The following is a 16981-nucleotide window of genomic DNA, read 5'->3' on the forward strand; positions in this document are numbered from 1 at the left end:
GGAAGGACTTACTCACAAAATAACATTCTTCTAATCACTGAAATGGGTAATTGTCCTACAGTATGCTTTCTATCAGGTTGATCATGGGCTTTTTTTTTTAAAAGGACTCAAAATACCATTTCATTATTTTAATTTAATTTATTTTATTTTATTTATTTTATTTTCAAAATACCACTTTATTTAATAGGACTCAAAATACCACTTTAATCCTACTAAGTTGCAATTAGGCTAAAAATAAATACAATTATTTTCACGAGTTCATAAGCCAATCAATTTATTTAAATAGTCTCTGAGCATCTAATATATTGGAGATTCTATGCTAAATACTACAAGTGAAATCATTTAAAGCATGAAGTTGAACAGAAATCAAAATGGCTATGCAAAGCAAAATAAGTCAATCAGAGAAAGACAATTATCGTATGATCTCGCTGGTATGTGGAATTTGAGAAACAAGGCAAGGACCATAGGGGTAGAGAGGAAAAAATGAAAGAAGACAAAACCGGAGAGGGAGACAAACCTTAAGAGACTCTTAATCTCAGGAAACAAACTGAGGGTTGCTGGAATGGGGGAATGGCAATGGGAGGGATGGGGTGGCTGGGTAATGGACAGCGGGGAGGGTATGTGCTATGGAAGCACTGTGAACTGTGTAAGACTTATGAATCACAGACCTGTACCCCTGAAACAATACATTATATGTTAATAATAAAAAAAGAAATCAAAATGACTACAGTAATGCTTCAGTGAAGCTAGATTTTAAAGTAACCTTTTACAACTCTTCTGCAAACCTCCCCTCCTCCCTTCTTAACCTTTTGTTTCAGGAACCTGTTACCACCCTAAAGACATGACAAAAGAGCTGGTAGAAAGTACACAATTCCCATCAAAACTGGCTTGATTTTATATTTCCCTAAACACCCCCATCCCCTTCTTCTAGTGGAATTGCAGTTTTTGAAGGCCATAGCCTTCTGTAGCCACCTTTGCCTGGGAAGGTAATAAAGCTACTGTTCCTCTTTGCCCAAACTCTGTCTTCGAGTTATATGTTTCTGAAGTACAGAGGTAGGTTTTTAACAACATTAAGGATATAAAAATTATTAAGATTCCATCCATATATAACAGAGGTGAGCAGTAAAGACAGTGTACATATAATTATAATAGAATTGAGAATATAAATGCCCTAAGACTGATGAAAGTGAGTGCTCTTGAGGTTCTAAGAGGAAAAGGTTATAACAGGTAACAGTTACCTCATCTCCCATCTGTGGGACAAATGGGGAACGTCGTGGTATGGTATCCAAAATCCACTGAGGGGCAAACCATTCTTCATTGGGTTCACCTGCCATAGAAAGCAGTCCTCCTTTCTAAAATATAGTTCACAAATATATAAACCATAAATATATGAATAGTAGTATGAAAAATAACAGAGAATGTTAAAAAAATCAGGTTATAATAAAACCTAAAATATACAAATTTTAAACATTTCATTTATCAATTAAAATTATGTACAATTTTGTACCAATAAAATAGTCAAGTGAATTCTTTAATATGTTGCTCAATTTTGGCTGACAGTGGGGGTGCCTGAGTGGCTCGGTGGGTTAGGCCTCTGCCTTCGGCTCGGGTCATGATCTCAGGGTCCTGGGATCGAGCCCCACATCGGGCTCTCTGCTCAGCAGGGAGCCTGCTTCCTCCTCTCTGTCTCTGCCTGCCTCTCTGCATACTTGTGATCTCTATCTATCAGATAAATAAATAAAATCTTAAAAAAAAAGAGCCTGTTTCTTAATTTTGGCTGACAGATTGACATTATATACTATATAAGAAACAAAAATTTTCAAGTGAATTTGAGTATAAGTAACACAGGATCTTTTTGCCAATAAAACGCTGGCAAGAAGGTAATTCTGTCTACTAAAGCAACAGGATACAGGTTATCTGATACATTGTACATATGTACAATATGTACATAATAAATTTTTTTTAAAGATTTTATTTATTTATTTGTCAGAGAGAGAGTGAGCACTGGCAGATGGAGGCAGAGGGAGAAGCAGGCTCCCTGCCGAGCAAGGAGCCTGATGTGGGACTCAATCCCAGGACGCTGGGATAATGACCTGAGCCGAAGGCAGCTGCTTAACCAACTGAGCCACCCAGGTGTCCCATGTACATAATAAATTTTTAAAATAACATTCAAATAACTGTGTGGATTAAGTCTTTACCTGAAATTATAGTGAGGAAGAGAAACCATCATTGAGATGAAATAAAAACATATAAAGAAATGGAAGAACTCCTACAAGATTTATTATACCCTTCCATTTTACAAGTCAAAAATGTATAGAAATTTATGACCAGAAACATGACAAGTATAACTTTTTTATACTATAGTAGCTTATTATTTAAAACTCAACTATATTTTTAAAAGTAATTACCAATATTTTAAGTTAACAATAACTAATAATGTAGATATTCTAGCTCTACTTTTGATAACAGAAAAAAATTAAAACATCTTTTTATTTTAAAGTCATTTTAAACAATTTTACTTAGTTTCTCAGATGGAATGTTATTTTTAGAGAAAAGTCAAGTGTCACTATTTTTCAACTGTCAAAGGCAAAAACAAAAACAACAAAAATAACTCATAAATTTACAAACCTTCTTTCTAGTTTGTTTAGGTTTCTTTTGCCTTTCTTCTAGTGACTTCAGGTTCTCCTCCTCTGAGCTGCTGCATATTTTCCGTGTTGCCTGTCTGGTTTGTCTTTTTGGAGGTTGCAAATTTATTCCAGCATCTGCTGTCCAATCAGAATATTCACTTGATGAATCACTATAAATATATCGAAATTATGAATATATAAGTTTAGGAAAGGAATAGTTTTGTCTCCTAATTTAAAGATGATCATTTTGTAATAAAACAGCATTATAAATGACATGGCTTGATTTTGTTCTAACTGAACAGAAAAAATACCAATACAGATTTTAGATCATTAAGTGATTTCAGTGAAAACCTTCTTGGATAAAGTATAATGGTTAGTTTCCCATAACAGAATTTAAAATTCAAAATTCCTGTCCAAGTAACAAAAGCTTCATTAAGGGGCACCTGGGTGGCTCAGTGGGTTAAGCCTCCGCCTTCAGCTCAGGTCATGATCTCAGGGTCCTGGGATCAGGCCCCGCATCTGGCTCTCTGCTCAGCAGGGAGCCTGCTTCCCCCCTCTCTCTGCCTGCTGCTCTTCCTACTTGTGATCTCTCTCTCTCTCTGTCAAATAAATAAATAAAATCTAAAAAAAAAAGCTTCATTAAATAAAGATGCCCCTAATCCCTAGAAATGGTTAAATGTAGCTGTTTTAAAACTCCACTAAATAAACATAGCCTGCTAAGATGCAGAATCTTGGATTTACAAAGCATCTTATTTTACAAATGAGGAAACTAAAGCCCATAGTGACATGCCCAAAAAGATACTGGTAGAACCAGGATGAAACAAGTCTCTGAATTTCCAACCCAGTACTTTTTCCACTATAAAATACTATTTTAACTCTGGTTTTACCGAATTCCTCCTAGAACATAATTTCACATTAAAATGGTCAGATAATTTTGACCAAATCAAAACCATTAAAACTACCTGGAAGAACTTTCACTTTGCCATTCAATAACAGGATCCTCTACAGAAGCATCACTTGTGCCAATTGTTTCATCTTCCTGCAACAAGGAGCCAGCAGTTGAGATATATGGTTATTAACTAGCATATTATTAATTAGCACATACTACCTATTTTATAACACTTTTTGTATTTCCTGCAACCAAAACAACAATCCAGGTAAAATGAACATAATTAGGGGTGCCTGGCTCAGAAGGTTGAATGTCTGACTCGGTTTTGGCTCAGGTCATGATCTCATAGTGGTGGGATTGAGCTACATGTCAGGCTCTGCACTCAGTGGTGAGTCTACTTGAGATTTTCACTTTCCTCTCCCCTGAACCTTGCCCCACTCTCCCTTTCTCTCTCTCTTCTTGCCTAAATTTAAATAAATTTTAAAAAATAATCATTTTTCTACATATATCTGTAACTCACAATTAAGCCTACCAGGTATTTAAAACCTTCTAACATCTACTATCTTATTGATATGGGACATCTTTTATTACTTCAAAGACTGAACAGACTCCTTAAGGTTCCCAAATACAATCCTCTTAAATATTAAAACAATTGCTTAAAAATATATCTGTATGTCTCTGCCAAGTTAATGTAATTATTCTTCATAAAATAATCTTTTTATTACATAAAATTTCAAACATTCCAAAGTAGAGGGAATAAATTACTTTTGTGTACACAATCTCCAGTATAGATAATAACTCACTGCCTATCATATTTTATCTGTACCATCACCAACTGCCTCATACCCAAGTGATTATTTCAAAGTAAATCCTTACCAAAAAAAGCATTTTAACTCTAAACATTTAGTAAGATTATGATTCTTTTTAAAAACAAAACCATACTACTATTATGACCTTAGAAAGGAAATAGTCCTCAATACCTGACTATTCCTTTTAGTTCAAGATTTTCACAGGTGAAGGAGAAGAGGAAGGACATCACTGGTAAGAATTAAAGAGCTGTGAATGCTGGAAGAATAATAGGAGGGCCATATATTATCAATGAATAATTAAGCCCACATTATCCACTTAATAATGAAGGTTGTTAAGAGAACAAAAGGAAAGGACTGGAGAAGAGAAGAAAAGAATTGGTAAACTCTATTCTATTACCATGAAAAATGTAGATCTGAAAAAAGCCATCACTTCATAATCTCCATGACTAATGAAGTCAACAATAATGGAAAATGTGCCTTTCTGCTGATTACACAGTAAACCAGTTCCGGGACTGTAAATTAGTTATTATTGTTTATATTCTACTTCTTATTTATGGGCAGATTTCCTTTCACTCTTTTCTCATTGTCCCAAAGTCAAACTTACTGGCATATTTGATACTCTCAAACAAAATAGTATCTTAGGTATAAATCAGAGAAGATACCTAAAGGAATTCAATATAATGTTCAAATTTGCCTACTAAATGCCTTACTAATGGAAAATCTTAAAAGAAAATCATTAAAATTAGTTTCTATTAAAATCACTATTAAAAGTAAACCCAAGGTAATGATACTAACTGGTAAACAATTACACTAAGTAAATAATTGCAGGTATCTAACCTCTGAGGAGCTGTCTGAGTCTTCCTGTACACCTGAATTTTGACACGATGCTTGTGAATTATGCTCTATGTTGGACCGTGTTTGGTAAGTATGTTGACGTTTGCGCTGTGTTCTCCGTAAAGACCGCCCACAGCTAGGCTGATAATCAGTCTGTAAAACAGAAAGAAAATTTTAAAAAATGAAAGGCCTGTAGTGCCTGGGTGGTTCAGATGGTTAAGTGTCTGCCTTTGGCTCAGCTCATAATGTCAGGGTCCTGGGATCGATCCCCATGTTGGGCTCCCTGCTCAGTGCAGAGCCTGCTTCTCCCTCTTTCTCTGCTATTTCCTTGCTTGTGCTCTCTGGCTGATCTCTCTGTCAAATAAATAAAATAAAAATCTAAAAAAAAAATGAAGGCTCAATGAACAAACACAAATATATAAAGCAAATAATTTGGGTGGGGGAGGGGGGAGGGATGGATGTAATAATTAGGAATAAATCCCCAAAAAGAAAATATAAGATATATCTATATATATTTCAGCTACCTTCCATTAATATTTATTACTCTCCTATTTCAAAAATTTTGTGATCAAATTAAAGAGTGTGCTGAAAGTTTGGGCTGCAAGAATGGGCCCACTCAGAATTTACATATACTGTATTAATCACAATTTATTGCAAGATGAAGCAAGATAAATATATCATACCTATGTACATATAATTCTTAATATAATATATACTTCTTTGTTCTTTAAAAAAACTACATTAATAAACTGATAAAATACTTAATTTTTAACAACTTAAAGCAAAAACTATTTTCTTCTAACCTTTACAAGTATAAAATATTAACGATATTACCTTATGTTAAACTTACAACCATAGCATGTTATCAGGAGTAAACAAGTTTAAAAGTCATAAATAAATCAGTAACAAGGACTAGTTTCTTGCCCCATATGTAAATATTTCTCATTTTTGATATAAATAAAAATGTTTATAGACCCAACAACCCTGCTTATTATTATTAGTCTCAGACAAGTATGATATTTGAAAAATCAGCTTAGCAGGAGAAAATAACATAAATCATAGATCTGAGTCATTCAAAATGTCTAAGAAAATAACATTAAGAGAGAACATCAAATAAGCTACCAAACCTCAACAGAAATTAAGAAAGTGGGCATCAAAACGATCTAAGGATATTTGAAGATATTCTTATGATACTTACCTAAAATTGTGTTTATCAATACTGAAAAAAAAACATTTAAAATTCAGTGCCCATTGCCTAGATTTCTTTAATAAAATTAAAATCATCCTAGACTCTCCAAATTACCATACTTTTTAGGAGTTACAGTTAGATCTGGGAATAAGAATATACATCGTTATGCCACTAGTTTGTTCAATCTCAGAATACTAGTAAAGGGTTTACTATGTACCTAATGAAGTATAGGAATCTGACTCCCTGCCTAGCTGTTTCTACTGGGAATATGAATCTTCCCAATGTATAGATCAGATTGTGCTTCTATATGATTAGGTAAGCCAAGAGTGGGCCTTTCTGTAAAGGGTCAGAGTGTAAATAGTTTTGGCTCTGCAGGTCATATGATCTCTGTTATAACTACTCAACTCTATAGCATGAAAGCAGCCACAGATAATATATTAATTAGTAAGTGTGGCTGTGTTCCAATAAAACTTTTATTACCAGGAATAGGCTATAGACTAGATTTAGACCATGCATAGTAGTTTGTCAACCTCTGACCTAGGATATCTAAACATTTATTTTATACTGTGATTAGTGACCAGCCAACAATTTTAAGGTTTTACTCTAACCATATGAAAATGGTATTTTTTTTAAATATTTTATTTGTTTATTTGACAGACAGATCACAAGTAGGCAGAGAGGCAGGCAGAGAGAGAGAGAGGAGGAAGCAGGCTCCCTGCCCAGCAGAGAGCCTGATGTGGGGCTCGATCCCAGGTCCCAGGGATCATGACCTGAGCCGAAGGCAGAGGCTTTAACCCACTGAGCCACCCAGGCGCCCCTGAAAATGGTATTTTAATACAAATGTTTTATACCTACAATGACCACATGTCCTAAATTTTGGAGGACAGTCCTGACTTTGTGTAATTTTATTTTTCTTAATAATTGCCATATATTTCAATTTCAGGTTTAAAAAACAGGTTATCTATACATGTAGTTAGCTAGCAAAATAGGCCCTTAATACATAATTGCTACCTTTGAAAAACCCAGTATCTGCAAATATTTACAAGTAGTGTAACCCAATGGACTGTAAAACCAAACTTACCCTTTGGGTAGTATAAGATGGCTTTTTCTTCTTTTCAACTGTATAAAGACTGATTTCTATGTCACCTTTTGCAGTTCGACATTCTTCCTGAACCCTAATAACAAAGGTCAAAGTGACAGAAAATCATAAAAATCAAACCAACAGTCTAAAGGTCAGATAACAAAAATATCTTCAAATGTAAAATTTGCCATTTTAACTATTTTTAGGTGTATGTTAATGACATTTACAAAGTTGTGTAACCACCATCACCACTCTTTCCAAACCTTTTTCATCACTCCAAACTTTGTAACCATTAAGCAGTAACTCTCAATTTCTCCTTCTATCAGTCCTTGTCAACTTTGTCTCTATAAATTTGCTTTCTCTATATATGTCATATAAGTGGAATCATATGCTGTTTTTACTATTTATCCACGTGAGAGCGGTTATTAGAACTTCATTCTTTTTTCATGACTGAGCAGTATTCCATTTCATGTATATATCACATTTTGTTTATCCATCCACTTGAGGACAGACACTGGAGTTATTTCTACTGTTCTCGTACTGTGAATAATATAGCAATGAACATTGGCATACAAGTATCTATTTGACTTCCTTAATTGTACTTTAATGTTTTGAGTAAAGAATTATTTCAAATTCCTCTACTGCTAAGACTTCATAAATTACCTGTTTCCCTAAGAAAAGGCAAAACTAAATTATGTTTGCTGCTTGTTGGATGAGAGGGTAAAAGGATTGGGAAAGGAAATAGCATTATTAAGAGATTTTGTATGTTCTCTGTCAAATGTCCTTTTTCTTTTCTAAGTCTATTTCCAGCCTATGTGGATTATCTGTTAGGATTTATAAATAAGAATAGGTGTTCTAAATACCTATAAATAAGAATTGGTATTCTAAATTAAAAATTCATCCTAATAAAGTCCTTTCATACAAGGACATCTACTTAAAGGGCATTTCAAAATATGCCTTAAGCACTGGGGTCTACAACATATCTATGCTGCATTCCCAAACTATTCCAATATCAAAGTGATGGCCTTTTCCTCAGAACCACTGTTGAATTTTGGGTCTATATACCAAGGACATATTTAATAACATATGGTCTCATATTCTTACTTAATAGTATTTGTATTCTTATGTTCTAACCTAGACTATAAACTCATGGAAAACAAACTATGTTTTTCATTTTTCAGTATTTCCCAAACCATTTAGTACAAAGCCAAGTAAATAAAAAATAATCATTAAATAGTTGTTATGGAATGAACTAACTGGAATAATGTAGAAAAACTAATATAAAACTCACCTTGATTAAAATATACCTTAGTTATTAAAATTTCCTAACTAAACAGTAAAGTTCTCAATTTTCTTATCAATGTTATCTTATTGACTCACCTACTAACTCCACTATTTAGTTCATTGACCACCACTCTTCTGCTCCATGCCATGAGATCTCGTTCAGTGGCCATCTGGCTTCGAGGAGCATTGTTATGCATTTGTCGGACACCTTCAATCTGACCACTACGTCGAAGCCCAACATTTGGGGATGAATATATGTCCATATTTGGACTTCTCAGAGCTAAAATAAAAAGAAAGGTACCACTTTCTCTGAGTAAAGGCACAAATTTTTAGAGATCAGTACTCCAGAATAGGAGAGTCTAAGATGGTACTTCTAGACAATATTACTATACTTTTGTTCTACATTTTCTGTACCACCCTGAATAAAGCAAGGCACTAAATAATTGTTTAAAGTTTCTATCACTCTTTCAAATTTTTTCAAAGTACATTCATATCTGTCATCTAGTAAATACTGAGGAAATAAAAAAGTATATTTAACATGATTTGGTAGATTCATAAATGTTTAATAGTACTATTTCAGAAAGCAGCTTTTAATCTAAATCCTGCATTAAGCCCATGAAAAGGTCTATGAATAAAGTTTCAATAGGCTTTTGAAAGTAGTAATAAAAGAAAAAATATAAGGGAAAAATATTTTTAACTATCAAAATTTCATTTTCAAAACTGGTAAGCAATGAAAGAAAGGGGAAATAAAGTAATGAAACCTTTTTTAAGCACCTAGACATTCTCTGTTAATTTATTTTATTGTATTTGCAAATAAAATAAAAATGGAAATTGCATGATTCATTCAACTGTTAAAATAAGCACTCAGGAAAGACAATAAAAATAAACATTGGAAACAGAAGTCAGTGGGGTCGTTTTTACTATAGCATTTCAAATCTATCAACAGAAATCTAGTATTGAGGGTAGAGCTGAATGTGGATTTCATTAATGAATCTCTAAATCAGGGTTCTAAGAAACTTTTATGTCAAGAAACAAAAAGGGCCTGGTTATGTAGGATTATCAGCTCACTTCTTATTTTGTTCCAGGTTAAGGAAAGCCAATCTGAGTTAGATGGCCCTTAGGTGAACAAAGAATGCTTTTATTTTAATTTTATGGGATACCTAAGAATCAGGAAATGAGTATAATACTTTGTGAATCACCTCTAATTTAAATTGTTTTATTCAATTCTTGGAAGCTATGATACCCAAATAAACCCCAATTATATGGATGTAAAAAGAAACACATTTGCCAAAATCCCTTAAGACAGCATTGTGAAGTACAACTAATAGTTCTTGATAAAAATAAAATTGATGGTGCTCACTTTGGCAGTACTTATATTGAAATGATACAAAGAAGATTAGCATGGCCCCTAAGGATGACAGGCAAATTCATGAAGTATTCCATCATTAAAAGAAAAAAAGTAAAACTGACAGAAGCTAAGATTTATATAAAATTCAGATATATAGGGCACCTGGGTACCTCAGGTGGTTGGGCGTCTGCCTTCAGCTTGGGTCATGATCCTAGAATCCCAGGATCAAGTCCTGCACTGGGCTCCCTGCTCAGCAAGGGAGTCTGCTTCTCCCTTTGGCCCTCCCACCTCTCATGCTTTCTCTCTCACACTCATTCTTTCTCAAATTAATAAATAAAATCTTTAAAAAATTCAGATGTATAGTCACATTTCATGTAAAGTGAAGAAAAGATACAATAAATTAGAATACTGCTAGTATTTAAACTGTTGTGAAAATCAATCCACAAGTTGCATCTGTATTTCCTATGAATAGGACTTATCTTCCAGTGTATTTTTGTAAATTCAAGAGTTGAAGGAGATAATGTTGCTTTTTTTTTTTTTTAACAAAGGTGGATAAATTTTTTCTTAGTTATTTTTATATTCAAGTGGTTTTAATTTTGAAAACATTATAGGCTGGTTCTTCTTTTACAAAAAACATGTACTTACTATAGTACCTCATTTATTATAACAAAAGTGAAGACTGAAAATACATTCCTGAGTTAAGAGAAAACAGTATATTAAAATATACCACCCATATTTCATGAGACACATTGAGACCTTTAGCCACAAATGACAATGAGATTATGGCACTTCAGTGTATTTGATATCACAATTTTAAATTAATAAAAATGTTCTTATTTAAAAACCTAAAATGTTCCTTACATGTGATTACTTAGTGCAAATAAAATGAATAAAGTATATCCATCACATATATACATACTTACCACCATTAGCAGAATATGACCTATTAATTGGAAAATGTGGAACATCTCCTTCATTAATTAGTCTAAGATCTTGTTCTCTCTGTAGCTCCCTGATTATCCCATCAAGAATGCTTTCATCTTGGTCATTGGTTTGTTGTCCAATTACTTGTTCTACCACCTCACCATCACCTTAATGAGACCAAAGATATAAAGCCACAAAATTTTAATATAACCTAAATGGAGTAAAACAATATAGTAAATACAGAAAAAAACCTTAATCTATAACTTTTTAGATAAATAATAAAAACAAGATTAAAATGAAAATAAAACATGTATCAAACAGTACTTGTAAAGAAGTTTTAATTTTTTTTAATTTAATTTTTTCAGTGTTCCAAGATTCATTGTTTATGCACCACACCCATTGCTCCATGCAATATGTGCCCTGCTTAATATTCACCACGAGGCTCACCCATCCCCCCACCCCCTCCCCCCTAAAACCCTCAGTTTGTTTCTCAGAGTCCACAGTCTCTCATGGTTTGTCTCCCCCTCTAATTTCCCCCAATTCACTTTTCCTTTCCTTCTCCTAATGTCCTCCATGTTATTCCTTATGGTCCACAAGTAAGTGAAATCATATAATTGATTTTCTCTGCTTGACTTATTTCACTCAGCATAATCTCCTCCAGTCCCCTCCATATTGATACAAAAGTGGGTATTCATTCTTTCTGATGGCTGAGTAATATCCCATTGTATGTATGGAGCATATCTTCTTTATCCATTTATCTGTTGAAGGGCATCTTGGCTCTTTCCAGTTTGGAGACTGTGGACATTGCTGTTATGAACACTGGGGCACCTATGGCCTTTCTTTTCACTATATCTATATCTTTGGGGTAAATACCCAGTAGTGCAATTGCAGGGTAATAGGGAAGCTCTATTTTTAATTTTTTGAGGAATCTTCACACTGTTTTCCAAAGTGGCTATACCAACTTGCATTCCTACCAACAGTGTAAGAGATTTCCCCTTTCTCCACATCCTCTCCAACATTTGTTGCTTCCTGTCATGTTAATCTTTGCCATTCTAACTGGTGTAAGGTGGTATCTCAATGTGGTTTTGATTTGAATTTCCCTGATGGCTAGTGATGATGAACATTTTTTAATGTGTCTGTTAGCCATTTGTAGGTCTTCTTTGGAGAAGTGTCTGTTCATGTCTTCTGCCCATTTTTTGACATGATTATCTGTTGTGTGTGTGTTGAGTTTGAGAAGTTCTCTATAGATCTTGGATATCAGCCTTTTATCTGTAGTGTCATTTACAAATATCTTCTCCCATTCCGTGGGTTGCCTCTCTGTTTTGTTGACTGTTTCCTTTGCTGTGCAGATTTTTATCTTGATGTAGTCCCAAAACTTCAATTTCACTTTTGTTTCCCTCTCCTTTGGTGACATGTCTTGAAAGCAGTTGCTGTGGCCAATGCCGAAGAGTTGACTGCCTATGTTCTCCTCTAGGATTTTGATGGATTACTGTCTCACGTTGAGGTCTTTCATCTATTTTGAGTTTATCTTTGTTTATGGTGTAAGAGAATGGTCAAGTTTCATTCTTCTATACACAGCTGTCCAATTTTCCCAGCACCATTTATTGAAGAGACTGTCTTTTTTCCACTGTATATTTTTCCTGCTTTGTTGAAGATTAGCGGACCATAGATTTGACAAACTTTTAAATTGTTTGATATGTCAGTTTGTGTGTATGTATGATATAACAAATATCCCCAAATTAGCCATTATTAGGAAGGTCTTAAAGAATAATTATTAAATTATGAATTTCCAAATGTACATTTTTGATGAAATGTTCTAAGCAAAAAGTCCAGAGTAGAGATCTGAGTAAAGTTTAAAGTTCAACTACAGATATAGAAAATGTTCTGCATCTTTCTTTCATGAGAATTTCCTTTCTGAAATAAATCAAAATGATTTATTTCAAATAATATCTCTTTTGAAAACACCTCAGTATATTGATAATTACGGAAATTATTTCTATTTATACACTGAAACACAATGATTACATCTGAATACTTTTTTTACTTCTATATTATTTTTCTTTTAAAGATTTATTTATTCATTCCAGAGTGGAGAGGGAGAGGAGAGAGAAAGAGGGACAAAATCCTCAAGCAGACTCTATGCTGAGTATGGAGCCACAGGGGGCTGGATTCTAGGTACCTTAGATCATGACTTGAGAAAAAATCAAGTCAGATGCTCAACAAACTGAGCCATCCAGGCACCCTTATATTCTTTTTCTTAAATACATCTTAGACATGTTCTTCACCTTGTCCTCTAGTCAGGCTAAAAGGTATCCTAAAGAGTAGCCAAGCAGCCAAGTCATCAGGTCATATAGGAAATTAAATGTGATGAATTAGAGATTTTTTTTATTCAAATGTTTTTAGTTTTATCTCCTATTTAATATTCATGCTTTTCACCCTTGTTTACACATATGACACTGTAAAAGTTAATATTAGCAAATGTGTAACACTATTGTTCTACAAATCTTTATGAGAGAGTACATAAAATGATATGTAACATTTCACTCTATAAAAAACAATTCAAGTCTTAAATCCCTAGTGAGGAAATAAAATTCCATTTATAAATCAATACTTACCTCATACCTGGAAGAAAACCTACAACTAACAAACTAAGATATGAAGGCATTCTGGTATGGGGGATGGGGTGTGGGAATCAAAATATGCAAAAGAAATATATAAACAAGAAGATTTGCTATGGAGGGGAAGATGGCTGTGGAGTAGGAGGAGACTAGGCTTACCTCCTCCCATGAATACAAGTAGATAAATACCAATTCATCCTAAATATTCCAGAAATTGATCTGAAGATTAGCAGAACGAACTCTACAACTAAAGGTGGAGAAGAGACCGCCTCAGAGAAGGCAAGAAGTGCTGAGACACGGTTTGAGATAGAAACAGATCATGGCCACCATGGTGGGGAGAGAGCCAAGGTCATAGAGAAGGGCAAGATACAGAGCAGCACAAAGAGAAGTTCACATGAGAAAGATGAATCCTTGTAGCGACTGGCTTCATAAGCCAGAGTATGTTAATTTCATGAGTTCTTGAAAATAGTGGGACTTAAAGCCTATTGTTTTATAGGTCATCGGGTTTGGCTCTGGGAGAGCATGCAAAGCGTTGGGGTTGCTCTTCAAAAAAAAGTCAAGGAAAACAGCTCATAGACATATGGCATAGAAACTGATCTCAAGAACGCCCGAGGCACACAGTGGGGAGCTTATCTGCCCATCTCAGAGTGTGTACCAGAGAGACAGGATTCATGTAAAGACCTGTATGTGAACAAAGTAACTGGCATCTGCCATTTCCCTCCCGGACCCATCTGCATAAGCACAGGGTCACCTATGGGAAACAGTATAGCACCAGAACTTACTACCTAAATTGCTTATACCACATCCTACCCCATTGTGCTCAGATGGAACTGACCTTCCACATCACACTTACCTCAGTCCCAACACACCAGTTCTTTTCCCTCAGACCAGGCCAAACTCCTGCCAACACTGCATCTCCTGACCCAGGAGTTTTGCAGGACCTGGATTCCAGTGGCAGTGACAAAATACCTCATTTCACAAGCAGACCAGAGCACAAATAGTTAAAGCTGACCACAACAGGCCAAGGACCAAAATTGCTGACAACAGGCAAAGACAGCATCTACAAAAGATGGGCCTAAAGAATAAAGTGACCAGCACACAACAGCAGAGTGCATGTACCACACATTAGAAAAACTCACTGAAGTGCCAGGGCCTGGGGAAAAGGGGACACTACACTGAAGGGTACTACAAGGATTTCTTCTTCAAAAGGTCAATACCCCCAAGAAGGAGACATAGCTGACTTTCACAACACACAGAAACAGACACAGAGAGGCAAACAAAATGAGAAGTCAGAGGAACTTCTCCCAAATGAAGAAAGAGGACAAAGCCACAGCAAGAGGTCTAAGCAAAACAGATTAAGTAACATGTTTGACAGAGAATTTAAAGTAATGATTATAAAGATACATACTGGACTTGAGAAAAGAGTGGAAGACACCAGTGAGACACTTAAAAGATAAGGAATAATATGCCAGAGATAAAGGATTCAATAAACGAAATGAATAATACACTTAACAGAATGAACAGCAGTCTGGAAGAAGCAGAGGAACAAATTAATGACCTAGATGACAATAATGGAAAGTAGTCAAGCTAAACAAAAGAGAGAAAAAAGAATTAGGTAAAAGAATTATGGAGGTCAGTGACTCCATCAAACATAATAAAATTCATATTATGGGAATCCTAGAAGAAAGAAAGAAAGAGAGAAAAGAGGGCAGAGAATATATTTGAAGAAATAATAGCTGAAAACTTCCCTAATCTGGGGGAGGAAATAGATACCCAGATCCAGGAGGCACAGAGAACCCCCAATAAAATAAAAAAAAGCAAATCCACACAAAGACATATTATAATTAAAATAGAAAAATACAGTGATAAATAAAAAGAATATTAAGTCAGCAAAACAAAAGAAGACAGTTAAACATAAGGGAAATCCCTTAAGGCTATCAGCAGAATTTTTCAGCAGAAATGTTACAACAAAAAGGGAGTGGTATGATATACTCATAGTGCTGAATGGAGAAAATCTTCAGGCAAGAGTACTCTATCAAGCAAGGTTATTTCAGAATAGGAAAGCTAAAGAGTTTACCAGACAAATAAAAACTAATGGAGTTAGGGGCACCTGGGTGGCCCAGTGGGTTAAAGCCTCTGCCTTCGGCTCAGGTTGTGATCCCAGGGTCCTGGGATCGAGCCTCGCATCGGGCTCTCTGCTCAGCAGGGAGCCTGTTTCCCTTCCTCTCTCTCTGTCTGCCTCTCTGCCTACTTGTGATTTCTGTCTGTCAAATAAATAAATAAATAATCTAAAAAAAATATATATATATACACAAAAAAAAATAATGGAGTTAATGACCAATAAATCAGCTCTGTAAGAAATATTAAAAAGAATCTCTGAGTGGAAAGGAAAGACCATAAGTGACAGTATCAAGTAGGAAATACAAAAGCAGTGAAAATGAATACTTCTGTAAGAAATCAGTCAAGGAAAACACAAAATAAAGGAACACCATATACCTAAAACATGGGCAGTAAAGAATGGGTTGACTCTTAAATGACCAGCAACTTAATATAGACATCTAGAAGATGGTGGTGTAGTAGGTAGACCCTGGGCTTGTCTTATCCCTCAAACACAACTAGATAACTATCAAATCACTCTGAATACCCAAGAAATAAACCTGAGGACTGACATAACAAACTCCACAATGAGAGGGAGAGAAGAGGCACATCAAGAAAGATAGTAAGTGTGGAGACATGGTTTGGGGGAGAAACAGAATGGGTGCTCTGAGGAAAGGGAGTGTTGGTCACAGAGAAAGGCAGAAGAGTGAGGAGCACACAGGGAAATAGCAAGGAGAACACTTCCCCAGTCACTGGCTGGGAAAATAAGAAGGGTTGATTTTTGTGAGTTTTTGCAACCAGCGGGGTTTGAAGACTGAGTTTTAAAGGTCGGTGGGCCTGGCTGGGATAGAGCCCTGAAGGCACTGACTGTGGTGCTCCTGGAGATTAAGTAGGCAAACAGCCCTGGGGCAAACAGCATGAAAACTACAACTGAAAAACACCAGGATACACTGGGAGAGATTATTTGCTCTTTTCAGAGTGCTTCCCTGAGAGCAGCAAGCACAGAGACCCCTCTCCTGGGACAAAAGAGCTGGCTGGCACCACTTCCCTCCCCTGCCCCTCACATAAACATAAGCCACCTTCAGTAAACAGTACAGTGCCAACGCTGGCTGCCTAACTTGCTTACACCAGGACCCACACCCTTGCACTCTGTCCTTCTAGGTAAAGATTGCCTCAGTCCCAGCACAGCAGGCCCCTTGCCCAGAAGACCAGCAGAAATCCCTGCACACACCACAATTCCTGAGCAAGGAGTTCTGCAAGGCTTCAGTTCTAGCAGAAGTA

The 16981-nt window shown here is 35.4% G+C and overlaps 1 protein-coding gene across 1 annotated transcript in view; it reads right to left on the reverse strand.

Annotated features, from left to right (window-relative positions):
* The window catches only part of BRWD3 (bromodomain and WD repeat domain containing 3), a 205532-nt gene that overhangs the window by 65340 nt on the left and 123211 nt on the right, over positions 1 to 16981 (reverse strand). The window contains exons 18-24 of the mRNA XM_080795680.1: positions 10985 to 11152; positions 8810 to 8993; positions 7430 to 7523; positions 5163 to 5312; positions 3590 to 3666; positions 2629 to 2797; positions 1239 to 1352 (exon numbers count right to left, since the gene is read on the reverse strand). Coding sequence (XP_080651806.1) covers positions 1239 to 1352; positions 2629 to 2797; positions 3590 to 3666; positions 5163 to 5312; positions 7430 to 7523; positions 8810 to 8993; positions 10985 to 11152 — 956 coding nt within the window. The remainder of the gene's footprint in view (positions 1 to 1238; positions 1353 to 2628; positions 2798 to 3589; positions 3667 to 5162; positions 5313 to 7429; positions 7524 to 8809; positions 8994 to 10984; positions 11153 to 16981) is intronic.

The sequence above is a fragment of the Martes martes genome, assembly GCF_963455335.1.
Source record: "Martes martes genome assembly, chromosome: X".
In the NCBI taxonomy this organism is placed as follows: Eukaryota; Metazoa; Chordata; class Mammalia; order Carnivora; family Mustelidae; genus Martes; species Martes martes.